At 43.4% G+C, this 27575-nt stretch overlaps 1 protein-coding gene across 2 annotated transcripts in view; it reads left to right on the forward strand.

The window, feature by feature from the left end:
* The first annotated feature begins 18472 nt into the window (after nucleotides 1-18472).
* LOC127608440 (CD166 antigen homolog A-like) overlaps nucleotides 18473-27575 on the forward strand; it is a 39649-nt gene continuing 30546 nt past the window's right edge. The window contains exons 1-2 of one of the 2 annotated variants that reach the window (XM_052077505.1): nucleotides 18473-18603; nucleotides 18701-18881. In XM_052077505.1, coding sequence (XP_051933465.1) covers nucleotides 18815-18881 — 67 coding nt within the window. In that variant the 5' untranslated portion in view covers nucleotides 18473-18603; nucleotides 18701-18814. Of the gene's footprint in view, nucleotides 18882-27575 lie in introns of both variants that reach the window. The other variant, XM_052077506.1, reaches the window with a different exon arrangement.

Here is a 27575-nt window from a genome sequence, read left to right on the forward strand (position 1 = left end):
TCCCTCAGTGTAGCCACACTCCTCCCGTTAAATCCCCGCCGAGCCGCATTTGCAAGACTTTGATGCGGCAACGAATGCTAACGGGAGGCAGGAGATGAATTAAATTACTCCACATACTCGGGAGTGCTAACTTCTTAGCTGTGAATTATGATGTTGCCAAGCGCCGTTGTTTAGCTGCGTCGCACGCTTTGAGGTGTCACTCTAAACATTTCAATTATTGCAACTTCGTCGTCAACATTTTTTTTTTGCCCCTTGTTTACATGCAGTAACTTTTTGTTTGGCATTTTATTGCGCTTTATGGAGGGTGATACAAAATGGAAAGCCGTAGCGTGATGCAAAGCAATAGCACGGCTAATGCTTGAACATAATCAAAAGCAATGGCTAAGTAAAAATGTACAGGAGGCAGTCGCTCACAAAAGCGAGTACACCCACCCATCCATTTTCAACACCGCTTATCCTGGACAGGGTCGCGTGGAGTTGCTGGAGCCTATCCCAGCTGACTTTGGGCAGAGGGTAAACTACACCCTGGACTGGTCGGCAGTCAGTCGCAGGGCACATATGGAGACAAACGACCATTCACACCCACATCCACACTGCACTGACAAAAGTCAGAACATGACGCTAAATGTCCAAACTGGGTGCAATTTTCTGTCCCCGGAGTCATGTACAGTAACTCATTGGCCAGGCGGGTTTATTTACTCAACTGCAGATGGGTCGAGGCATCTATCGGTTTGAAAAAAAAACCTGATGGACTGACAATGCCAGATGGGTTCCCAAGGCGCTGACGAATGACGGACAGGCAAAATTTGGTAAATTGTCCAGCTCTGGGCGTACTGATGTAACAGTTTGCCTGTGTGTTGCCTTCACTGGTGGAAGCTGAACTATGAACTGTGGAGCAGCGAAATGTAATACATTATTCTCCATGAACCAGGCAAACTCAATCACCCTCAGAACTGGTGTTTTTCATTTGACATTTTACATTTCTTAGTGAGTGCAGCTGGTTTCCAAAGCATTGGAGGTGACGCTCTTCCCTCAACCTTTTGTGCTCGATTGCTGCAGTGATAAGTCATTAGTTGAGTCATTCGTCATGGGTTATTTCCTGCATCACACGCCACAAAAGTGTTTTTCTTCTTTGAGTAGTTTACATTCGACATCTCTGACCCCATATTGATTTTATGCTAAGTGCCGTCTTGCAAAATGTGCATGATGGTGATAGAAACAGGAAGTGATTATTTATGAATGAAAGAGATGAATGGCCGCGGGAAAGGGAAATTTTTAGTAAGACCATCAGTGGATTATTTTATTACCTTATGAAGTGCATCCGCCAGTGCTATTTACATTACAGATTATGCTTTTCTAGCTAGAGGCAAAATATATATATATATACTGTTAAAAAAAGAAGGGAACTCGTAAACTGAGAGGTGGTATCCTTAGAGAGCAGCTCCCACAAGACCTTAGTGGCGGGGAATGAGAATTTATCCGTAGGGATGCGAGATCTCAGCATCTGCTCTGCTGCTATGCAGAGGAGAGCGCTGGAAGCCAAGCAGATCACCGGTGTGTGATTAAAGATTTATAGTCTTTCAGACATGTTTTCTCTCTTTTTGGGGAGGAAAAAGCTATCTCCTGCCATTGGCAGAGAGCATGTTTAGGGTAAGGAAGTGGCTCCCATTTGCGCTGTCTCAGTGCGGATTTTTCACGATCAAGAAGTGATGATATCACAGCAGGTTACAATATTTGCATGCTTGCATACATTTCCAGCCGTTTTGTTTGTCGCCGGGGAATGCATGAGTGAACTTCACTCACTTGTCGTTTTTGGCAAACCGTATAAAAACTGCCATTCAGACGCATTTGCATTCAAACTGGAGACATTTACTGCACTTGCTGTAAATCACAGTCCAATATTAATAAATGGACACTTTTTCATCAAGTCAAATAATATGTGGAATAAGAGATCATCATTACACGGTGAAATGATTGTACTCCCACAAAACATATTGAAATAGACAAACGTGAACCAACTAATTCATGGGAGGGTTTGTTTTCCTTGTCAATGTGGACTCATACTACCGGTAATTTATTGCTTAAAGAACAAATGACGTCACAGCCAGATGACTCTCGATACACTGGAACGCTGTAATGCACTTCCATTTAGTTTTTTTTTTGAATACCAGTAAGTACATTGCAACAATGAAGAACATGATGTCGTCGGCAGAAAAACAAAATGAAGGGGAAAAAAATCATGTCATTTTCCATCATTGTTCTCCATTTTCTTTTTTTAAGGGCTGGTGTGAAAACCCCCTCAAGCTCGAAAGAAGCAGCATAAGCAGGGATGCTTTAACGCTGACAGGTTCTCAGAAACCTGCTTCTCCAGAGGATGTCAGTCAGATTGTGCCCTGCAGCCTCGCCGTTATTTGGTCTCCATGTCAAAAATGCAAAGTCTGATCCCAGCCACCTTAATTTCCTCCACCCTGGTATGCAAGAGTCCCACCTTCACTTAAACAATGTCATGTAAATTCAGAATATCCACACATCCACCACACATTTTTTTCCTTATTATTGGATTTTGTGATGTTTTAATGAGCAGTGTGAGCAGGTTGGCTCTGTCGTTAAGTATCCATCATCCCTCGTCGCTTAGTTAGTTAAAAAAAAAAATGTCAGATCACATGAACAATGTAGTCAACTGTTTTTAAATGTATGTATGCAGCTGACTCCTATTAAAAAATAGGGAAATAAGCAGCTGGAAACAAACAAGAGTACATTTAAGCGCGTGTTTCTCTAAAATGATCGCTCAAAGACATCCTCAAACATTAATCAAAGAATTGAAAAACAAAAACGTTGCAGACACTTTTCTCGTCCCGAAAAAAAAAAAAAACAACCAGGGAGGGGCAAGAAGCACTGCGACCGTGGTTATGGCGAGAACAGGAGCCTGACCGACTGGTCAGGCGGGCCAGCTCTGTCCTGGGCTCCTCCCTGGACACTCTGGAGGAGGTGGGCAACAGGAGAATGTTAGCTAAGCTAACAGCTATGATGGACAGACCCTCCCACCCCTTCCAGGCCAGAGACTGATACACCTGCACTGCAAGAAGGAGAGGTACCGACGGTCGTTCCTGCAGACTGCTGTAAGGCTATTGAATAGATGGTCCTGAAAACCTGGACTCCCCCCCACTCGCCCATTTTTAATATGCTTATATTTATATTTTATTCATTCATTCATTCATCTTCCGTACCGCTTGATCCTCACTAGGGTCGCGGATTTATATTTTATATTTATATTTATATACTTTTTGGTCTTCTACTTTCTCCCTTTCGTAAATTTGCTGCTGTAAATTGGGAATTTCTCCATTGTGAGACAAATAAGGGTTTTCCTATCTTATCTTATCTTATCTTAAGACATTGTGATGTCGCAATCAGGCACCACTTTTGTCAGCTGCAGGGTGAAGCTCACGTACCCTGGCTGTCTGCAAAGAAAGAACATCACACTTGCAACCCACCAAAAAAAAAAAACTTCATCTTGCCAAGGGTAATCAAACAACTCATTGAAAAGTTTTGTTGTGAGATTTTTGCACATGTTGAACTCTTCCAGGATGGCAGGCGCTCAGGTAATTGGATCTCTTCGATGAGAACGAATTGAAAAGAGTTAGTTTGACGGTGCTCGTGAAGCCAAAATAACAGCTGAAGTGTTCGCCTCACGCTAGGAGACTTTTTCAACATTAACAGGTAAGAAATGAAACACACTTACAATGGCGGGCCGTACATTTACAGTTGGAGCTTTCTGTGAACCAACCCGCAATGAATGTACGCATGCCCAAAAAGTGCGCAATGAATGAAGAACACTTCCAATTGCGAAACAAACATGATATTTAAAACTAAATAAATAAAATAAAGGCTGCCCGGTGGGCCAGTGGTTATCGCATCAACCTCACAGTAAAGACGTATTGGCTTCAATTCCTGCTCCGGCCTCCCTGTGTGGAGTTTGCGTGTTCTCCCCGTGCTTGTGTGGGTTTTCTCCGGGTTCTCCGGTTTCCTCCCACATTCCAAAAGCATGCATTGCAGGCTGATTGAACACTCAAATTTGTCCCTACGTGTGTGTGTATGTGTGTGTGTGTGTGTGTGTTAGTGTGTGTGTGAAGTTGTATCATTTTTTTTTTTTTACTTTATTTGGTGGTCGATATAATTGCCAGGCGATCTGGCGGTCGAGTGTTTAGTGTGTTGACTTCACAGCACAGTGGTCGTGGGTTCGATCCCAGCTCCTACGTGTATGGAGTTTGCATGTTCTCCCCGGGCTTGCGTGGGTTTTCTCCGGGTGGTCCGGTTTCCTCCCACATTCCAAAAACATGCATGGCAGGCTGATTGGACTCTCTAAATTGTCCCTAGGTGTGAGTGTGGGCGTGGATGGTTGTTCGTCTCTGTGTGCCCTGCGATTGGCTGGCAACTGATTCAGGGTGTCCCCCGCCTGCTGCCCGAAGACGGCTGGGATAGGCTGCAGCACCCCCCGTGACCCTAGTGAGGATCAAGCGGTTCGGAAGATGAATGAATGAATGAATGTTTATTTATTTATTATGTTGTACATTTGGAATGTTTTAAAGCTTTGTACAGCTATATATATATATATATATATATATATATATATATATATATATATATATTATATTATATATAAGTGCTATATCAATAAAGTTTGATTGATTGATTGATTGAGTGATGATATCCGTCAAATGTGCATGTGATGATCTCATGCCTGGTTTGGCGCAGACGGCCACGACTGCTGCTGTTTGTGCGATGATCACAATTTCCTAATGGAATTGCGGAGTGTGTCATCTAATCACGTGACCCTCCAATTCATCGCAGGTCATAAACAATCACTCAAATGTGTATTTTGATCCACTTACGAGTTAGGGCACCACCGGGGAAATTACGCCCCTAGTTGAAATGTGTTTGGAGAATAAACCAGATGAGTAGTCTCAAGTAACGCTTGAGCGGCGGCTTCACGGCCCACCTGCCGACATTCACGCCGCTGTAAAATAGCAAATTTTAACTCCCTTACCTGACTTAGAGGAGAGTTTTCCAGTTAGAAACTCAACACACAAGCCAGATTAACTTTCATCTCCGAGACCTGTTTTTTGGGGCACTGGGGTTTAGGAAAATGCAGCTCAGGTGTCAGGGTCAAGCCTATATGGGATGTTGTCAGACACTTTCCACAACTTCCTTGTGATCCAATTTCTAAGATTGCACAGACTTTTGACATTTTCACCCCCTCAACACAGAGAAACAATTTCCGCAAGTGTCAGTTGGCAATGGCTTCGATTCCACGTGCCACTGCCTGAGGAGAGGAGACCTGATCACGAGAATCTATATGTTGCACATGCAAGGAGATATCCTGTTGCACATATGGGTCAATAGAACATGAACCTATTCATAACAGATAAAAGATTCAGTTTTGTTGGAAAAAAAAGTTAGTTGAGATTCTTGTCAAAAAAACAACAAGTGATCATGGTTGAATGACACCGTATTTTATTTTGTCAGATTCATTTTTTTGTCAGATTCATCGATTGTATTGTTGTAGAATTAAGAATTATTGAAAAAGAAGATTTAATTCCTGTAAATTTTAAAATGCAAATTGTACAGTAACAAGCAATTTTAAAAGGCTTTGTTCTAGAAATGTTCAATTTATTTTATTCAACGATCGGATTATAATTTGAAACAAATCTTGCTTTCTTCTCCCCCTCAAATTACCAAATAATCTTGCTCAGGTTAATGTTGTCATTTAAACCCTGATGGATGTTTGGAATTCCGTCAAGGCACATGAGCAGGGAATGTCATGTGTGTACTTTCATAACCTGCGATGTGTGTGCTACTCCGGTCAGATATGCTCTCCTGGGAGCAGGTCACTTAGCAACGTCGACTGCCTCGACAGCCAGACGGCTTCCATTCGACATGTGCTTCTTTTGAACTTTGACCTGTTTGATTTGACTATTTTGTGTGGGATTATTTTGAATTTAAAAAGAATTTTGCTGCAGGCTGGCATCTTAACTCAAGTTTTCATTCAGATTCAGACTCGAAAACTGACATCACGACTACACTTTAGTTAAAAATAATAACAATAATATAAATGACAACAATAAATTTATATTTTGTTGTAAGTCAACATGAAATTATGACTTGGGGGCAAAAAAAACATTTCCTGTGGCTATTATTAAGCTTAGCCTCTTAGCTATACATGACATTGCTTACTTAGTCGTCTTATTTGCCGGGTATGAAAGAGGGTTCCTCCCTGATGTCATCTTGAGCCAGTCATTGTTCGAGGCAACAATACAGACCGAGCCCGGCCTTCAACTGACTCAAATCTGATTAAGACTTTTTAAACACGCCCCATTGCAAGACACAGGAGCCCCCGCTTTCTGAAGAACCCCCCTCCCCCTGACTTTGGAATGTACAGTATCTGGATTCGACCGTCTTTGCCCCGAAGGTCTGGTCTTGTTTGCTGCTTCGAATATTGGCCGACATTATCTTCTAGAGGCCTCAGGGTTGAACTCAATGAAGACACTGAGTTCGTACACGCCACTGACCTTCCACAGAACACTGCAATTAGCCACACCCACCCAACCACACCTTCGTTAGCATAACAGTCAGCTCTCTTTAGGCCCTCGTCTCCTCTTCAGCTTCATGCCGTGCCCATGACAATGCTTCCGGAGAGACATCTGGGCACAGAAGACACGGCGGAGGGCTTTGGTAAAGCTGTTTTACAATGCAGATGGCCCCTGAATCTTGCCTGAGGCCAGGGATCACAAAAAGAGTTCATATCTTACATCTGGGCTGGAGTCTGAATTTTGAACTATGATGCCAGTTTGCAAGCGGTGCCTGAGGTTGCTGCACCTTGTCTGAGATGTGTTTGCTGCAGGTGGCACTTTCAGTCACGCTGTGCTGCCGAATGGGAACAAAAGCCACTCAGTGTTTCACTTAGCTGGGGACGTGTATGGTACGGTTAGGAACGACTGAGGCTTGTGTTCCCACCGCGGGGTGTGGAGGTGGAATAATGATGGTGATCTTCCTTAAATATGAACACATGAAATTATTGGCAATTATATCCATCCATTTTCCGATCCGTTTTATCCTCACAAGGGTCGGGTGGGGGCTGGGGGGGCTGCTTGAGCCTATCCCAGCTATCTTCGGGATGTAGGCGGGGGACACCCTGAACCGGTTGCCAGCCAATCGCAGGGCACACAGAGACGAACAACCATCTGCGCTCACACCAAAGGACAATTTTGAGTGTTCAATGAGCCTGCCATGCATGTTTTTGGAATGTGGGAGGAAACCGGAGCACCCGGAGAAAACCCACGCAGGCCTGGGGAGAACATGCAAACTCCACACACGTAGGAGCTGCAATCGAATCCACGACCTCTGTGCTGTGAGGTCAACACACTAACCACTGAACCGCCAGGTTGCCTGGCAATTATATCGACCACAAAAGAAAGTGAAAAAAAAGATAAGAGAAAATCTTCTCATACACACACACACACACACTCACTCACTCACTCACTCACTCACTCACTCACTCACTCACTCACTCACTCACTCACTCACTCACTCACTCACTCACTCACTCACTCACTCACTCACTCACTCATTCACTCACACACACACACACAAATATCCACAATATTCTAAATACCATTGAAAATGTCTGGTGGAAGAAAAACTTCACAGAATGCGCAAGAGAACCCATTTTCACTTCGTCATCCTTTGGATTTTTTTTCAAAAAGGGAAAGACAGGTACTTTTCTTTATTTGATTGAAGAAAAGTCTGCTGTATTTTCACCTTGGAAACAGCAGTGTGCTGAACATTTTATACACTTTTTTTTGTTCATATAAAGAATCGCAATAACAATGACTGTCCTTTCATTTAAGTGAGAATTTCATGGAGCATTCGGGAGTTGCAGATAATCAAGAGAAAGTGCTTGAAGTTTTTCCCCAGAATATTTGCTGACATGTTAAAAGAGGAGTAACAAGTATCTGTATGCTTGGTTTGTGGTTTACTTTGGGGTAGTTGTTCAAAGCCGCAGCCGGCAGCAGGCAACGGCCCCCTCTCACCATTAAGTGACAAGCCAACAAATAGTTTCAAGCCGAGGTGAGAAATAAACAATGCTGGCAGCTGACAGATGTAGAGTCGCTCGGTCGACATGTTGCAGACGGAGGAAGCAGCCTTTCATGTTGCCAGGGAATTACATTGATGGAGCCAGGTAATTTTGCTCAGTGGATACAGCAGGTGGCGGCGGCAAAGCACCCCACGACGGGTCGAGCAGATCACATGACAGCGGCTACACTGTACATCCCACGCAGATGACAAATTGCGGACGGGCTGAGAACATTTCGCCTTATTGTGCCTCTGAATCGACTTTCAGACAGCTGACGCTTGCTTCTTTGACGAATGGTTTTGTGCAGTGGCGCAGTGTAGGCGGCCATGGCTCAGAGCGAGTCCAGTAATTTGAACACCCCAACCATAACCCAAAACACGTCTAATATTTAAGCACACCGGATTTTGCTTGATCATCACATTGGATCTATGGTCATTGAACAATAAAGACGATCACAGCTGTCGTCTTTATTCAAGTAATAAGACGTTATTTTCATGAGACGACATCCTTGTTCTCAAGGTAAATTTTAGGTGTTATATTCTCACATTAGGAAAATGGTCATAATTACTGTCGTGACATAATTTTCTTACTTTTGAAGACTATTTTCTTGTTCGGTGGCAGGGAGGTCCAGTGGTTAGCGCGTCGACCTCACAATGCGGAGGTTGTGGGTTCGATCCCTGCTCCAAAATTCCTGTGTGGAGTTTGCATTCTCTCCATGTGCCTGTGTGGGTTTTCTCCGGGTGCTCCGGTTTCCTCCCACATTCCAAAAACATGCATGGCAGGCTGATTGAACACTCGAAATTGTCCCAAGTGTGAGTGTGAGTGTGAGCGTGGATGGTTGTTTGTCTCTGTGTGCCCGCGATTGCCTCGCAACCGGTTCAGGGTGTCCCCCACATACTCCCCGAAGACAGCTGTGATAGGCGCCAGCACCCACCCGCAACCCTTGGGAAGATAAAGTGGATCAGAAAATGGATGGATGGATGGATTTTCTGGTTCGTGAAACATATCTACCAAAGTGTCACATGACCAAATTCTTGTTCATCCTCATCTTAAAACATGCACACAATACATTTGTTATGGGGGGAACAACAACCGAAATTTAAGGAATATTCGGACTATTCTTGCAAATTTACAATGACCTTTTCTGAAAAATATGACAGCGTAGTCAACCAGTAGGTTGACTGTATTTGAGCGGATTTGAATGCCCAAGTAGTATTGTAACTCTATTTTTAAAAAAAAACTATTTTGTTTTGGGTTCTGTTTCCAAAACTAGTCTTATATTGCAGACTACATAAAGTTGTCAAGATCACACATTGCCATGCGAGACTACCTTGACTACCGTAACCATACCAGTTCAGTCAGTCAGTACCAGTCAGCTACTCACCACAGCTGTCACCGGGGAGCACTTTGCACGTCTTTCATCTCTTTGGGGCCACCATACTCCCCAATGTGGAACAGGGCAAAAACAAATAAGATTCGCCATGTGATATTTCAGCCACATCGCTGTTGGTTGTATCAAATTGTGCATCACCTCATCCACGCTACATGCAAATATGACTCTGAATCTTTTGAATGAGTCAAACACGGCACGCATCATATTTCATGTTTTGGGCTGGAAATGCCTCTCATCAAAAGTACAAGGGCAATTGGAACCATTACAAGTAAAAGCCTTCAGAGGAAACCAATTTTCCAGGATGGTTTCAGAGTTGATGAAATCACTTTCCTTTGCCGAGCACAACCGATTCACAGGAAATTTGTCATGGCAAATTTATACCGACATGCACCCTCAATACAAGGATTATAAAGCCCAGTCCAAGGGAAACAAGACGGTTTTTAACAATAAACCACGGCAAGTTACAGGTGCATGCTCATGTCGGCTCTCTGTGTGTCATGTAATAGCGATAATAATAATGGCATAATTAGCAATGGCAGAGAATGAAATAAAATGAGATGGGTCTTGAAGGTATCACCGAGATCTCTCTTTATAGTTCATTTCATGGTCCTATATGACAATATGTCTGAGCACATAAACCCAGTCATTTATTTCCATAAGGGCCGAATTTTTACATGCAAGTAACTGTCTCTGTGGACACGTTATTGTTGATTTGCACAAAACGTGATTTTCTTTCCGATACATTCAATTTGTTTGGATTTCTGAATTTTTCTTACTGCAGGGTGTGTAAAATAAATAGAAAGAAATCATTTTTTGCGGGGTCAACTTTTGGCGCAGCTTAATAGGTATAACCTTTTTCTATAAACTGTTGGTTATGATTCTAAATTGTTGTTTTAGAATGTGATCATTCACAGGAACATCCTTGTCTTGGCAAGTCGAATTTCACTATGAATCTATTGTGCGCAGTGGCTCATCACCAATAGCACAAACACCTTCGTGATTTAGAAGGAGGCCGGCGGGTTTAGGATCATGAATGGGACCGGTGAGACTCAACAAATCGCTGGGGGGAGTCGGAGCAGGACTGAGCAAATGATCCTCGAAGAAACTGAACGTAGTTATCACAAGAAGGACTAACGGTGTAAAACGACACCGCTGGGAGAGCGTGAGTAGAATGCAGGGAGCTGATAAGACGGGACGTACAGTAGCAGGACCGGTGAAATGCAGACAATGGAGATATAAAGCAGACAAGGGAATCATTGACAGATGCCTCGGAGCAACAGCATGCTGGCCCATTTGCAGGAGGCTGATAAGGTTGCCGTTTCCAAAGATTACACCCTTGACACCTTCCTTTAAACTGTTTTCATGCTCTCAAAAAAAAAAAAAAAGGGAGGCCAAGCTAGCCCTTTGGTTTGTGCAAGAAGACAAGTATCTGTCATGATGGTTTTGATAACACGCTCCAATTATGTACGGAAACAAGGTCAGAATAACGGAGTACATCCCCGATAAATGCAGAAGGGTTGAGGAGGCAGCACGGAGCATTCGTGGTTAGAACATCTGCCTCACGCCTCTGAGGATTAGGAACTGACTATCGGCCCCTGTTTGGATTTTTCATGATCTCCACATGCTTGCGTGAGTTTTCTTTCCTCCCATATTCCAAAGTACAAGCGGGTTAAGGTCAGTAAAAAAATAAAATATCCAGAGGTGTGGATGTGAGTCTGAATGCTCGTTTCACTCTATGCGGCCTGCAATTGCTGATGAACAGACCAGGGTGGACTCCACCTCTCACCTAAAGGGGGCAAAGTATACGCCCAAGATCACCTCTGACCATCATGAAGACAAGCCCCATACAGGCATTTGCTAGGTGTTTGGACTTTATTTGTAATAATATTTGTATTTAAGTAGAGTTTCAACGAAGTAGAAAGGACTGCAAGGCAGACTGGGCCACACACTACATTGCGGCGTGATCAGATGTCAGAGTCGACTGGAAATGTCGTCAAAGATGCACAATGTAAAATGATGCTTCTGAGCGCAGGGAGCTCATTCATATTATGTTGTTTTTGGACCTCGGCACTGTAGGTGCAGTTGTTTTTGTGACTGAGTAGCAATGTGCTCAGTAGTTAACTCAATGCTTGCGTGTGTGAGGAATAGCTCGAATTGAGGAACATGGCGTCTTCTATTTACAACTGAATGCCGTCGACAGAACGGCAACATAACCTGATGTACTCAACGTGCCGTAGTCTATTCCTGACGTAACCTCACACAGTGCCAAAGTAATAGTGCCGAATATAAGACGGTGTTTTTTGCATTGATATAAGACTGAAAAAGTGGGGGTCGTCTTATATTCGGGGTCTAGACATTATACCTATTCACGACGCTAGGTGGCACCAGAAATCATTGAAGCGAATCCTGAACTTGACTCTCCAGGCCAAAGTGAACCCCTGCCACAAAGTATAAAAATAAAAATAGCGGTAGCACGAAGAAGAAAAATAAAAATTAGCGGTAAGAAAGAAAAGAAAATAATAGAAGAAATAACAGAAAATGGAGAGACGTAGCAACAATCTGGAGAAAAGTGGGTCGAAGATCGGCCAGGTTAACCGACAAGTGAGGAGAAGTTTTGATGTCATTTACATTTCAAAAGCCAGAAGCCATTCAGTTACGAATGTGATTGCACTTTAGTTTACATATTTAAATGTTCAGATATTAAGATTAAAGTTAGGCAAAATAAAATGCTTTTTCTCTCAAATATATTGTTTTCATCATTTGTTTCAGATGTACTGTAATTGTTTCCTGTATAAAAACTAATTTGGTGTCCAAAAAGTCTTTATTCAAACTCGATTCTTGAAAAAGAAGGAGTCGTCTTATAATCAGGGCCGTCTTATATTCGGGCCAATACGTTAAATGCCGTCAATATTTGAAAGATGAAAAACACTTTTATGCCATAAATGAAAAATATTAGCTATGGAGATGACCGCACCTGACTTTGTATGCCACATTTTCTTCCCCTTCAACACAAACCACGAAATATCATGCGGGACCGTTGTCAACTGTACTTTCGATTCACTTTTCCCTCAGGGAGAAAAATGGAAGGCATTCAGTCGATCAACCCACCCGGAGATGGTAAATGTAAATGTACTGTACTACCTCCGCCAGTGCCAATCAAAAGTGTGCATGTCATTGTAAAGGCTGCATTTTCTCACTTTCATCCACGTTTGAAATAAGAACACCGTGGATGCAGAGAATGAGAGCGGGGGAGGGGTTCAAACAAAGAAACCCATTTAGCTTCTCTTGGTGCAAATGTGAGGATTAGTTGAGAAGGAAAAGTTAGGCTCTGCGAGAGAACAATGAAATCAATAAAAGAAATACTCTTTGCAGAACGGGAGGCAAGTCCGCATCGACAGCAGCCCGATCCCACACTCAATCGGATTAACAAATGAAGCAATTATCGACCCAGTCAGGGCTGCGGGCCAGAGAGCAGGAGTGGCCATTAAGTGGATCTTACCCTCCCTGACACACACTCAAAATGTCAGGGTTACTCGCTCTTCACTTCTTGAGACCAAAATCCATTCAATGGGGTGTCGGTGGGACTGATCAGGCAAAAGAAAGGGTAAAGGGGGAATAATGCAGATAAGCGGCACATCCACGTTGTGAACTTGTGCCTACTCGATGCTACGTGGATGAAGGGATATCAATGATATAAGTCCTGACGGGAGGTCGGGGGTGAGTTTTGCATGCAAATATTTATTAAATAATAATAATAAAAATAATAAAATAATAAAAAAATAATAATATTAAATATTTGGATGACAGTTAAGAAAGTTAAAAGAAAGCCCTCTCTTACCTACCCTGCACTCTACTTCCTTAAACACTATGCTCGCAGTTGTCGTGTTTTATTTTAGTTTCACATGTTTTACAACGCCTTTCTCTAGGTACTCCCGCTTCCTCCCCCATACCAAAGGTCAACTCAAGACTCTAAATCAGCGATTCCCAGTCAACGTGCCATAGCACACGAACATGCTGTGAAAGAGCTTTTTGTGGTGACGCAGGAAACAGTCCAATGTCACTTCATTTGTCTGAAATATATTCATTGATTAAAAGATGGCGGGCCGGGGTTCCAGTGGTTCGCACGTCAACCTCACAGTGCAGAGGTACCGGGTTCAAGTCCAGCTCCGGCTTTCCTGTGTGGAGTTTACATGTTCTCCCCGGGCCTGCGTGGGTTTTCTCCGGGTACTCGGGATTCCTCCCACATTCCAAAAAAAACATTCATGGCAGGCTGATTAAACACTCAAAATCTATCCCTAGGTTTGAGTGTGTGAACAGATGGTTGTTTGTCTCTGTGTGCCCCGCGATTGTCTGGCAACCGGTTCAGGGTGTCCCCCGCCTACTGCCCGAAGACAGCTGGGATAGGTTCCAGCACCCACCACGACCCTCGTGAGGAGAAAGCGGTTCAGAAAATGATTGAATTGGGAGAACATACAAACTCCACACAGGAAGGCCGCAGATGAATTGAACCCGGTACCTCTGCAATGTGAAGTCGACGTGCTAACAACTGGACTACCGGGCCGCCCTATTATTAATTTGCACTGTAAAATTGTGTACCAAACGGCTTGCCTTTTGCATTCATCAGGGCCCAAGGAGGAGCTCATGTTCAAAAAGGTTGGAGGCTCAACAGAGAGACATACAGACAGACAGCCGTAGACATTTTTCTGTTGTTGTGCACTTATTGTGGTTCTAACTGGATCATTCTCCCTGCTGCCAGTTCAAGTTTGCAGAAGCATTAAAACTGTGTTATTTCTCAACCTGGAGAACACATACTTTATGCAAACTGGATACGTAACATGAGCCTGTGTGTGTCTGTATGTATGTGTGTGTGTGTGTGGAGTGGAGGGGGGGGGGGGGTGTTGTTGCTTATTTCCTTCGTGAAGGTATGGCACTAGAATGTCAAAAAATATATGTGTTGTCATTCCCCCTCTCTCCTTGTCCGTGACAACGCCGCGTTTGTTTGTGTGCTAGCCGAAGTCATGTCACAAGATGCCTCGCAACCTGTCAAAATAAGAGCGCTCACTCTTTCATCAAATAACAGACAGCAGGGGCACCGGCACTTTCTGCAACATGACATGACGTATTAGAATTCATTATTCCGTGGGTAATCTCCTCCAACAGGCACAGGGGAGAAAGTTGGGGGGGTCGGAGGGGAATGCTCTCCTGTGAATACAAAACCTTTGAATACAAAACCTGCAGCCGCATTTGCCCCTGTCTTGGGAAGTTTGAACACAACAGCCTGATTGATTCACTGGTGAAGATGTTTTGTTTTCACATTTAGTCCTTCGTCCTGGATTCACAATTATGAGCAAGATGTTTAGTTATTGAACACATCAGTCATTCGTTTTCACCCAAACAGAAAACAACTAAATAGTTCTCTTTTTTTCCCAGTTTTTTTTCACCCCCTCCCTCTCACAGTGCAGCCAGGCAAGAAATATAGCTTTTCAGTTAACTTCTAATCAAGCTGCATTAACTTTTCACAGCCAGTGCCTTTACTCCATTTGCACAAACCATCATGAAACAAGATGAATTTCACAGCCAGGGTGAGGAACACTGACTCACCCGTCTGTCCGCCCCCCCCCCCCCCCCCACACACACACACGGTGTGACTAGACTAGCATGATCCCGCAGTCGCAGACTAAACATTTTCGCAACTTCTAAAATAGAACCGTTTTACTTTTACAGGAAAGCATTGTCGATTGTTGTTTGACATGAGAAATGCTGACACAGATTGCACATAAAAAGCGGAACCTCCAAAGTCAAACACCGCTGGTTCCAAGATGCCGACCCAACTCAAAACTAAATTCCCCAAGAAGATCAATTGGAATAAGTGCTCTATTTGTCTTATGAAAAAAAAAGAACTCTAAAAAAAGGTGCAGTATGCAATATGGTATATGGGAAATAATCATTGGTTGCCAGATATGAATGTGCTCTCCCAAAGAAACTGTCAGAAGATATGACTGGTGTGCTCAATAATTAATTGGCTCTGAATTATTAACATGAAAATGTCTTCATAATGATTAACGTTGAACTCACATCCTATACAGCCTCATTACCATGAAACTTCTGTAAGCTGCCTGTAGGCACAAAGCGGTTATGTGATGCTACGGCCCTGTTTCCAACTGTGTGTGTGTGTGTGTGTGTGTGTGTGTGTGTGTGTGTGTGTGTGTGTGTGTGTGTGTGTGAGAGTGAGAGTTAGGATGTGCATCTCCGCACACCAGGTGCTCATCCACGCACACATGCCACGCCTACTCTTCGGAAACAAAAGAAATCCCCGATGACATCATTCCTAAGATACAGTCACCAGCCACAACATGAACTACAACCAGAGAATCAGCGGCACCCACCACACGAACGTTATCAAACATTCTATCAAATAAGTTGCAGTGGTCTCTCTGTACTGCTTCAAACTGAGGGCTGTTGCTATTAATTCGAGCCTGATCAAGGGGCCAAATGCTAAATGAATCTGAGCACACTTGGTCATTGGTAAGTTGGAATTTCCATCCAAAGATGAGCAAAAATGTACAGTGGAACGACTTTCTAAATTCTGACCATAACTGGGCCAAATGACATAATGACATAATATTTCACAAAGAAATCACGAGTGAGCTTATCGTTGTTCGGATCCATGTTTTTTTTCCCTGTTTCACTGGAGTGCTTTGATGTTGCTGTCAGTGGGATATTTCCGACTTCATGGTCATCTGGAATAAGCAAACTAAGTAAGAAAATGATTAACATAAAATACATTTTTAAAAAATCAGGAAACAACAATTGATTACGAAAGTGCACGATTGATTCTACTGCCATCAAAGCTCTTCTCACGAATCTTCTCGAATTTGCGCTACTTCACTCGAGTTCTTTGTGGCAAGCGACGCCACTTGAAGTGTCAAGGTAATTTTGACTCGTCAACTTAGAGAACCGCACCTGAGACACGTCAGTGAATTAAAGAAGTAGCAGTCGAAAAGAAACGGTTGAGAAAATAAAATTGATGACTAAAGTGAATGACGGATTCTCCTGAACACATTGCTCTTTTTATGAATCTTCTCAAATTTGCGCTACTTAACTCGAGTTCTTTGTGGCAAGTGACGCCACTTGGAGTGTCACGGTAATTTTGACTCGTCAACTTAGAGACCCGCTCCTGAGGCTTGTCAAAGAAGTAGCAGATGAAACGTTTGACAAGATATGATGACAAAAAATGAAATTATTCTGTTTTTCTCGAATTTAGTTGTTTTTTGTTTTTTGTTTTTTTTACCAGATTTTCGGTGAGTTTGCCGTGGTTTTAAAAATCAATGTTTCGATAACCGCCAATACTGGTTGCCACCGGTAATGTTGTCTTCTTTTCTTTTTTTGAGGGCATGAATGGCTGCTTGCAGAGTTGAGTGAATGAGCGACGATTATGAAGATAATTTCATACAGTATATTTTTTTCTCCTTTTTTCTCCTTGTGCAATGTCGGAGGAGCAGGAAGGGAGCAACAAATGTTACTGTAAACCAGATGTGTCAGAGTTTTTTGGGGTGGGATAAGTCGAGGCAAGTGGCTTCTACAGAAAATGACCAACTTATTAAAAATAACAAATGACTATCATATGAAAAAAATATATAAAATTGAGCATGTGAGTTTTGTGCTCGACAGTGAAGACATATAATAAACAACAATAAAAGGCGCCAGGCATTTTTTTTGTTTGTTGTATTATTTTCTGTTTTCATTTTACTATAGCTAAAAAATGGCCCTTAAATTGGTCCTTACACGTTATGTATTGCTTACTCAGTCCTGGTTATTTTAAAATGAGCTAATCTTATGTAAGATCAGATGTATAAAGGACTTGTATGCTTTGTTCTTTCATTGACTGTATGGACCTGTGAATTCACAATAAAAAAAGAATTGAAAAAAAAGGCACCAGGCTACAACTTGTTCGGTCATTTAGCAACTGGCTATACATATGAGCAAGTTTGTGCTGAGTTGCAGTCTCTGATCCCCACCCCGCAGTGGGAGCCTCAAAAAATAAGTACGGTGTCTAAGTCCCTTTATTGCTTTGATAGCTTTTAATTCTTGATTTTTTTCTCCTTTTCATTCCATTTTCAGACTGTCACCCTTCTTTTTCATCTATCCATCCATTTTCTGAACCGCTTTGTCATCGCAAGGGTTGCGGGGGGTGCTGGAGCCCATTCCAGCTGACCAACCATCTGCGCTCACACTCACACCTAGAGACAATTTTAGAGTGTTCATTCAGCCTGCCATGTTTTTGGAATGTGGGAGGAAACCTGAGTACCCAGAGAAAACCCACGCAAGCACGGCGAGAACATGCAAACTCCACACAGGAAGACCCGAGCTGGAATCAAACACGGTACCTCTGCACTGTGAGGCCGACGCGCTTAATCACTGGACGACCGGGCCGCCCCAACAGTATTTTTAATAACTTTTATTACGCCCTACCCAGCAGTGAAGAGATTCGGATCACTTCACTTTTGTTGGCAAAATTAACGAGTACATAACCTCAAAGCACCTCGCCGACTCACTTATCTTGAAGATGCAGCATAGTATATTTTTGACATTGAAATGACAAGTGGTGGTGGTGGCGGCTGCGGGGGACAACTTGAATACCACTACCTCGTTGAATTTCATATTCTGGAGGTTTGCATTCCCGCCATTAAAAGTGTGCATGTGTGTGTGTGTGTGTGTGTGTTGCAGATGTCGATAAAGAGAAAGAGGGAAATGTATGAGATAAGTGTAAAGGGGTTGCAAGGAGGGTACGAGAGGGGCATGGTGAGGGGTGGAGGTAAGAGGGTGTGTGTGGGTTGGAGGGCGATGTCGAAGAAGAGCACTTGTTTGAAGTGGGAATATGCGTGTGGAGGGTGGGGGGTAACTGGGGGGGATGGGACCTGGGGGGGATGGGGCGTGGCTCTCACACACACACGCACAAACACACACTCACACTGTGCCCCCCTTTTCCAGGAACACTCCCTCTCCCTTCCCCGCCCATTCCTCTCTCGCTCCGTTCTCCACTATTACCTGTTCCAGCGCAACTGGCTACAGCCCTCGAGTTCGTGAGCCACGTCACCCCCGCCCAAGATACACACACACATACACGCGCGCACAAACACTAAAACCTCACTTGAACTGCTTTCAACGCTTTCCAGGATCACTAAAAGAACACCAAACGACATTTTCTTCAACAATAACTCGTCGTGGGAACCCAACATCTTTCTTTATTCCCTGCCACTCGAAGACCCCCCTGCGTGAGATTCGCCACCATGCACTTGTTGTCCGCCGACTGCCTGGGCTCCCTTTTCCTTCTCCTCCCCACTTTTTTCGGCCAAGGTAAGTCACATTTTGACATTTTAAGTCATCAAATCGTGTCCTCGACTGGCTACGAGATGTCTGTCTCGACTTCCGTGTGGTCCCGCTCGCCTCCCGAGAGGACAATGTCCCGCCTGTCGCGCTGCGCAGGTGCTGACGAAAACTTAATTTGCAATCCGTTTTAGCATGTTAAACGTATATATTTTTTAGCCCTCCATTTATATAATATTAATAATATATGGTATATTGTCTCTAGTGGTTTGTGTATATTACTAACTTGAATTCAAAACCGCTTGAATAAAATTTAGGTTTCTCCTCCACCCACTCATCCGTTTTGTGATTCATTTGGTTTGTGGTTGGCTTCATGGCCGCTGCACGCATCAATTATCCAATTCAGGAGGTAAATTATTGGACCTTTTTTCTTTTCTTGAGGTATGAGGATAGACTTAATACACAGCTCACACACCATCACGGAGTGGCATGACAGGCAAAAGAACACTTGAATAAATCAACATGTACTTCATTTTTTTATTGTGTATGACTATTGGATGACTTGATAGATAGTACATGACTTGTTTTTGTCAATACCTACCATCATGTGACGTCTCTCATTTGTGGTTCCCATTGTACTGTATGAGCATGAGTTCAGTCTATGATTTCACCTCTGGCGCCTTTCAGTTTCAAGTCGTTCCACTCGTATTTAATGCAGCAGGATAGAGCTTCTTACACATCTTGACGTCTTACACGTCTTGAATTACTGGGATTATGATCCAGAGGCTTTGACGAGGCTGGTTTTGATAATTTTGCCTAAAGGTCAGAAGGCTCCTCTTGCACAGGTTCTCATGTGCTGGGAATTGCAGCACATGGTTATGGATACAGGGACTGGCTCGACAGCATCAGTTGTTTCTTTCGAAACCAGTTCTTTGCCTGTAGGCCAATAGGTAGCAAGCTTCATATGTTCTGGCCCTCGTGGCTGGCCATTAAAAAGCAAAAACTGCAGAAACTCAGGGGGTGCACTCGCTGTTCTGACCTCAGCTTCAGTCACGTCACAGCTGTTTTTCCTAGAACAAACTACGGCCCGCGGGCCAAATCCGGCTCATTGGCCTTTTTAATGCGGCCCGCCGAAGGTTGATGTCAATGACTGCATTCATTTCATTTGGAATTGTAATGACAGGCATTTCAACGAACGCCAGGTGGCACAGTTACTTGAAGTTGCAGAGCATAGGGAAGAAGGGGGAGACGATACGGAAGCCCGCAGTTGCGCCAAGTCAAGCAAATCCTGTTCGATACGACGGAATAATGTACTCTTAAAGTCTGAAAAACGTGCCAAAAATGCAAAATACTGCTTTTTAAATCAAGAAATCCAATTGATATGATGTGGAATTTAGTTCACCCTTTTGATCCGGCCCTCCATCATATTTTCTGGTTTTCATGTGGCCCTATGCAAAAAATAATTGCCCACCCCTGTCCTAGAAATTAACCCCCATGTTCACCTATCACTCCATTTATTTAAGAAGAAACAAATTATTTTTTTACACCGCTGTGCCATTACTCCCTTCTTCACATGGTCAAGCGCACTGGGTCGAGGTCAGACTTTTACTGTCCCACCTGCTGCTCTGTGTTTGTATTTAGGAGTGATGGTGTAAATATGTGCACACAACAGATGGCCCCCTCAGTCCAGCTTGAGGTTTCTTTAGACATAGGTGTCAAACTCCGGTCCTCAAGGGCTGCCATCCTGCAAGCTTTCCATCTCTCTCTGTTGCAACACAACCGATTGAAATAATCACCTCATCAGCAAGCTCTTCAGAAGCTAATGTTTGAATCAGGTGTGTTGCAACAAAGAGAGATGGAAAACATGCAGTGTAAGCTGAAGCATAGGTTTGACACCTATGCTTTAGAGTGATCAAAGTGATGAGTGTCAGTGGACTGCCAGACCTAATTTTAATAAGTGCATCGGTACTTGATATAGCGATAAACATAAATGCACCAATTGCGAGTGAACAGATCAGAACTGGGCCCATTTGAGTTTTTGTGAAGTCCTCAGGGCTGTGCTAAATTTTTGTGTGTAAAAATCATGAATCAACAATTGGACAACATTTTGGGGTTTAAGTGTGGTTTTATTTGTATCTAGACTTGACTGGCAGGCCATATCAAATGCTGTGGTGGACGTTATCTGGCACACGGGCCATATGTTGGCTCACCGCTGATCTCGAGTCTCTGTGTATAAGGCCCCCATAAAAAGACAAACTCAGCCTTAAATCTCTCCAGGAACAGTCTGGAAAGATGTATTTTTTTGTTCACTCCCTCAATTCCGCCCTACCCCCAACACGCTAAACCCACCCTTCCCCTCCCTTACCACAGAACACACAGCCATCCTGCGCTCGGTGTCACAGCTGGTATTACTTGTCAAGCAAGTGGGGCTCTTCCACCACTAATGGGCTTTGTGAGTGGGGAGGGGATGGTTGGGATGAACGCCTGGCGGTGAGTTGTGGTTGCATGCGTCTCACACACCCACCCAGTTTCACCTGAGATGGGTCCACTCTTTCATCCTGTGCCAGGTCTCGTCCAGACTTGCACGCCAGGATGTCGGGGGTTCCTGTTAATTGAAGGCTTCATAGCAAGGTGGACAAGTTGTCTGCGGCTGTGCTTGCGTGTCACATCTTGTCTTCTCTCCACAAGAAAGCAGATGGCCCCCCTCCTCAAATCTGCCTTCCTCCTCCCTTGAAAGACATGAAAACTATCCCTTAGTGGAAACTTCAGTCCTGACAAATCCGTCTGGTCTTTGAATAAAAGAAATGCTGCTTCTGTACTTTACTTTTTGCCATTCCTGCTCTTTAAATAGGCTGTGGATATCAGCCTGCTAGTCTGTCTGCTTGGCTGCCTCAGCCAACAAATAATTGGCTCTGTGACTAGATACAGGTGAACCTTAAAAGACAAACTGGTCCTTTTACTGAATAGTTATACTATTTGGTCCTCACGCAAAAACAAACAAACAAAAATCCATCCCAGAGAAGTCATGGCAACTGAATTGATATTTTCCAGGGTAAATTGATTCACCACATGACCATAAATAAGATTATATTAGTCCTGCAATGGGGAAATTACCACATTAGACCAGCAGTTTTCTGATTGGGATTATTACTTTACACGCAATGTTTTAAGTCACTTTTTTAGTATTCTTAAACTCAAATATTGAAATAAGTAGACTTCCCTTGGTTCAATGTTGAATTAGGAATGTGTCAAAATGTGTCTTGTTGCAGCCGTACTCTGCTTCTGTGTGTGTGTGTGTGCGCGTGCGTGTGTGTGTGTGTGTGTTTGATTTGGAACTAAGGCGTGCCACGAGTGGAGTGTCTCTTTATGGTTCCTGTTTTGTGTGTGCAGTTGTTGGAAGCAAAACGCTCTGTTGCCATCACTCACCGTGAGATACATGACTCTCAGCTTTCAACCTTTTTTTGTTTATTATTTGATTACAACTCTGCCAACAGCAATGAAATGGTATTGGTCGCCGCTGGTCACAGACGGGTTGGAGGAAAATTAGCTTCCTGCAAGCAAACGCTGAACTCATTCTGTGTCAGAGCAGGGAAGGAGATCTATAACTAACGTTGCCTTGAGAGAATGAAAACACAAATTGTTTCCCTGCGAATCATCTTTTGTTAACCAGTCAATCGTGACAGTTATACAGTCACGATTGTCAGTAAAACGACAAGTGACTCTTAATTACACCAACCGGTTTTTATAGTGTTGCTGCTGCGACCATGCCCCCCACCCCCACCCCCGGGCCCCCATTTAATTCCCGTTGCAATAGCCTCATCAGGTGTCTAATTTTGCTTTAATTTTTCAGGCAGGTGAAGATGTGCTGCTTTACAGTGGCACCTGTAATGCGGTGGAATTTTTGGTTAATCCATTTAGAATTGTGTTGGAAATCCATGTTGGGGGACTAAGGGTTGCCTCATGCTTCACTACCTGTTTCCCCAAAATTTTTTTGCTCAAGACACACATTTGTCATTTTCTTGCAGATCTTGTGAAAATATACAATCCTCACAAAAAGTTAGGCATATGTGCCTTTCAGGTGAAATTTAAGGAACATGTAAAAAGTTCACGCTCCAGTGATATCATATCATGAAAGTAGGACATTTCAGTAGAAGGCCATTTCCTCATCTCAAACAAATCATTGAAACTAAAGTTAACAACGATGGGTGGCTATACCACTACAAAAATAGGTCAACGTCTCAGTAACTCGTGATGTGCTCTTGAGCGACGTCTCATGCTGTTCACAAGTTGACGTCTTGTCTGCTGAGGCATGGCATCCCACTCTTTTTGAAGGGCAGCCCTCAGGTCTTTGTGGTTCCGGGGGGCAGGGATTTGAGCCACTCCACGGCGACTCAGCTGTTCCCACAGGCTTTCAGTAGGATTCAGTTCTGTACCAACTGGACTCACCCGCCCACACTGTAACACCGCAATCACTAAAGTTCATTGGTGACAAAAATGGCTGATGTATGGAGCTCTTCTTGACGTCTCCATCATAGTTGGCGGCCATCATTTCTGATGTGAAAATGTGAATAGCATGATGAGGACAATTGCTTAAACACATCAAACGTCTGTTGTGAATTTTGCTGAGAAGCTCCTAGTAAGGGAAGAGTAATGTGTGCAAAAAGGACTGAAAGAAACATTTCATAGTTGGACATGTGCATTCAAAAGCTGAGAGAAGCTCACATTAAGTTCACTTGTAAAGTTTTGAATGCATTTTAGGCTCATCCTGGAATTTCACCCGAAAGCCAAATTTCCCGAACTTTTTGTGAGGAGTGTATAACATCGATACAGATTCTTCATGAAGTCAAAATAAGAACACAGCCGACTTTCCCTACAAAGCTTGCATGATGAGCATTAAAATCCTATTTCACTCTTACCCATGACAAACTAACCTATTTTGGGCTTGGGCGCCACTGCTATAAACTAGCGAAGCATTGATATCTGTATCGGTGCTGATAATTTACATTCGTCTTCAAACTCTGACTTGTAAAAACACTCCAATACTATCATACCCAATACCATCCTGTTATATACTTACTAAATTAGTCTGCCTGCCCTGGGTGTGCGGTTGTCAGATAACATTTCATGAAAAGGAGGTCAAACATATTTGCTTCAAGCTCTTTATTGACACCCCAGGTGAAATATCCAATAAAAAATGAACACACAATTGAGAGAATTACCACTACACATATTGTACTGTATATTTTACCAAACATATACTTTGTCGAACAAACAAGTTGGTCTCCGCTAGCCTAACGCGGACACACAATCCAACATGCGACAGACGGAATAAGGAATAGCGTTGATAAACTTTTAAATGACCATTCAAACTTCAACGGTGCACCAAAATATATTGAATGATGATTATGTGGCGCTTTCAGATACTATACATTAAATTAAAATTTTTTTCTTGTAACAGTTCAAAGTTTTTGAATTTTTTTTTTAATTAAATATATTTTCATCAAAATGGCATTTTCCAGGTATCCTTATCTGGATCGGCGAGTTCTCAAATGTAAGTACTTGCACTCGGTCTGTAAAGAGCGGTATCGGTACACAAGAATAATTGTTCTGTTTCGAATTCCAAAGTTTTAAAAGCTTAAACCCAACTTGAGCTACATTCTGTATCGTGGCACCAAACCAAGTCAGATTACAGCGTGCTTGCTATCTCACTTTATTTTGGCCACAGGCTCTTCTTCTGTGTGTTGTGCAAAAATAATGGTTTATTTGTTATCGGCGGGAGGGGACCAGAGTGTCATTGTTTCTGAAATAAAGGCAGAGGCTTCACGCTGCCCTGCCTGTAGCGCTGCCTTCTTTATGCAGGAACTCCTCCATTGACATGTATTAAGGTAGAAGGCTGGGCTTCTGGTGAAAACCAAGAAATTGGGCAGGCCTTGTTCTAGAGACAAAAAAAAACTCAAACAAAAACTGAGGTTGCGTCATCTTTTGTCATTGACACAGCCCCCCCTCAGCTTTCACTGGATTCCTGCGGACTCCTGCCGACTGTATTGTGAAGGCACCTCTTTTCAAGCAAATGAGTTTATGATGGCGACTTCTTGCTGCCCCTTCTGTCTTTGGAACAGCACACATTCCTCAGAGAGGGCGCACGCGGCCACCGCTGTGTGTTACTGAACTTCATGCCTAACCTGACTTTTTTTATGATCCAGAAAGTGTAGGATTACTCCTCCAAATGAAAAGCTAGTTGCCACGCGCACTTTCTAACCGGACCTTTGTTCAAATTCTCCCTTACAGTCTTTGTAGCGCTTTAATGAATTCTGTAAGATGGCTCCATTAGCTGTGATGAGAAGTAAGCCACCTTGGAGAATAACTGCAAGGACATGTGCTTTTGTTTGTTTAAATGACACTTACTGAGCGTCTTTTTGTCGTTAACATTAACTGGTGTGCAGCAGGTGGCTGTTATTCGTCCCTTTTCCATCACGCTTGAGCTAGTGCTAGTTCCGGGCCAGTACCCAGGCTAGCACCAGTTCTTTCTTTTTCCACCACCGAAACTGGCTCTAGATCTGGTGCTTAAGCTGGCCCCAATTATTTGCTGGGCCAGACTCCGGAACCAACTCCATCAGGGGTCGCGGGGGGGGGGAGGGGGGGGGGTATTATCATGATGATTGTAAACATAGAGGAATATACACCACATACAAGTATAATCAATGTTATGCCAAGTTGCCTCGCAGATGCTTACAGCACATTATGATTATTATTATTATTATTATGAATAGCGCAAGCGCTTTTGGGTAGAAAACCAAACATGTTCATCGTAAGAACTTGTTCCACACCAACTAAAAGCACAGCACTGGTCCCGGCGCCGAAAGAGCACCAAGTTTTTTTTTTTCTTTGAGTGAAAAAGGGGGAATTGACTCATAAAGAGTGCTCTGTGGCTGATATTTATGCATGCAATCCCATAAAGTCATTGAGTCCAATGGTAGGGCTATTGTATTAGACTTTTATTTGGGGTTTGTCCGGGCTTTAGGGAAGTCACTTGGGTCAACAAGGCTTTTGTGCTGAAAGTGAAGCTTTCATTCAAAGCCTCTGGCCCGTAAATGAAACACGGATTTCGGGATGTTGCATTCATTTCCAAAGCAGCTCCATTTGGGTTTTAAGGCTGTGTTCGCTTTTGCCACATCTGGTTCATTTAATGGTACGAGTTTTGTGATTCGTTCTGGTCACTATCATCTGAATTTATTTTTGCCCAAATAGACGATACATAACAATACACACGTGAGATGCATGTATAGTTGTTGTCCATATGGGGTCGCCATCCTCACATTCCATACTATAATATCCGTGACTTTGAATGTGTGTCGATTTAATGGTTGGATCTGGCCTGGTGAGTGATGTTGGAGTCGACGAATAACCGTGTAAAGTTGGCTGTTGTCAGCATAGGTGAGCGACTGGCAATTAACTGGTAGGCAAATGATTAGCAACTCGTTTATGAATGTGACCATGACTTGTGTATTTTGTTCCCGGTTTTTCAGCTAAGCAGATGAATGTGCACTGGCAGTTGTGTCTATCTTTGTTCAATTGCGGGGAAATTACAATGCATTCTACTAGGGGTGGTAGGCTATTAATTATATTGTGTTGAGGATTAGATGTGCTGTTGTGATGTGTTAGTGCAATTTGTCTTCTTTTTTCAGTGTTACATGAATGCGCCAACTAAGTTCTATACAAAGTCTGTGTGGGAAAATGATCGGTGCGAAGCTTTGACTTTTTGTTATCGAATTATTTGAGTGATCTGGTCTGTTTGTGATAGTTGACTTCACCTCCAGCAGAAACACTGCACAGATCAAAGCCAAGGACAGGCATTGGAATTCCGATTTTTTTAGCAGTAAAATCCAGCACATGCAACAGAAGCACATAAAACAACAAATGTATGTGACCTAGCGGACAGCATTTTGGTGGCACAATATGTCAAACTCCAATCAGGATGTGACTGGGTGCTTTTTACTCTTTGGTTCCAAGAAAGAAAGAAGAAAGAAGAAAATATTCCAATGAAGCTTCCTGTATATCTCTCGACCCACCAAATTCGTACTATAAATGAAGTCAGCCTTGGACTTTGACGCACACGCTACTACACAGGATTGCTTCTCTTTTTCATTGCTAGCTACATGACGGTGCTTCATTTGGCGGCCAACAGAAGTGCTCTGTGTCAATCGCTGACCTCACATTCTTGCCATTTTGAAGGCTGTGTCTTTGTTTAGCGCTTCAGTCCAGCACATCGACAGCCCGAAGCCATCTTCAATGGCATGCTGCTGGGCGTGACCCTGTAGCAGACAGCAGCCCTAATTCAGCCTCTTTTACAGCGCAGCATTTATCAGAGGTTGGAATTAAAAGCATTCAGTTCCTGGCTAAGTGAGAACGGAGATGAAAGATGGAAAAGCAGGGCCGTGTTCCAGGGTCATCAAGCCGCTTGTGCTCGGGGCATCTGTGAACGTGTGCAAGTCTCTGGATACGACCGGCACAGTGATCGAGCGGTTCGCACGTCCGCCTCACAGTGCAGAGGTCCAGAGTTCCTGTGTGGCGTTTGCAAGTTCTCCCAGTGCCTGCGTGGGTTTTCTCCGGGTACTACAGTTTTCTCCCACATTCCAAAAACACGCATGGCAGGGTAATGGAACACTCTAAATCGTTCCTAGCTGCGATTTTGAGCGCGAATGGTCCTTTGTCTATATAAGCCCT

Source organism: Hippocampus zosterae, chromosome 10 (genome assembly GCF_025434085.1).
Source record: "Hippocampus zosterae strain Florida chromosome 10, ASM2543408v3, whole genome shotgun sequence".
NCBI lineage: Eukaryota > Metazoa > Chordata > Actinopteri > Syngnathiformes > Syngnathidae > Hippocampus > Hippocampus zosterae.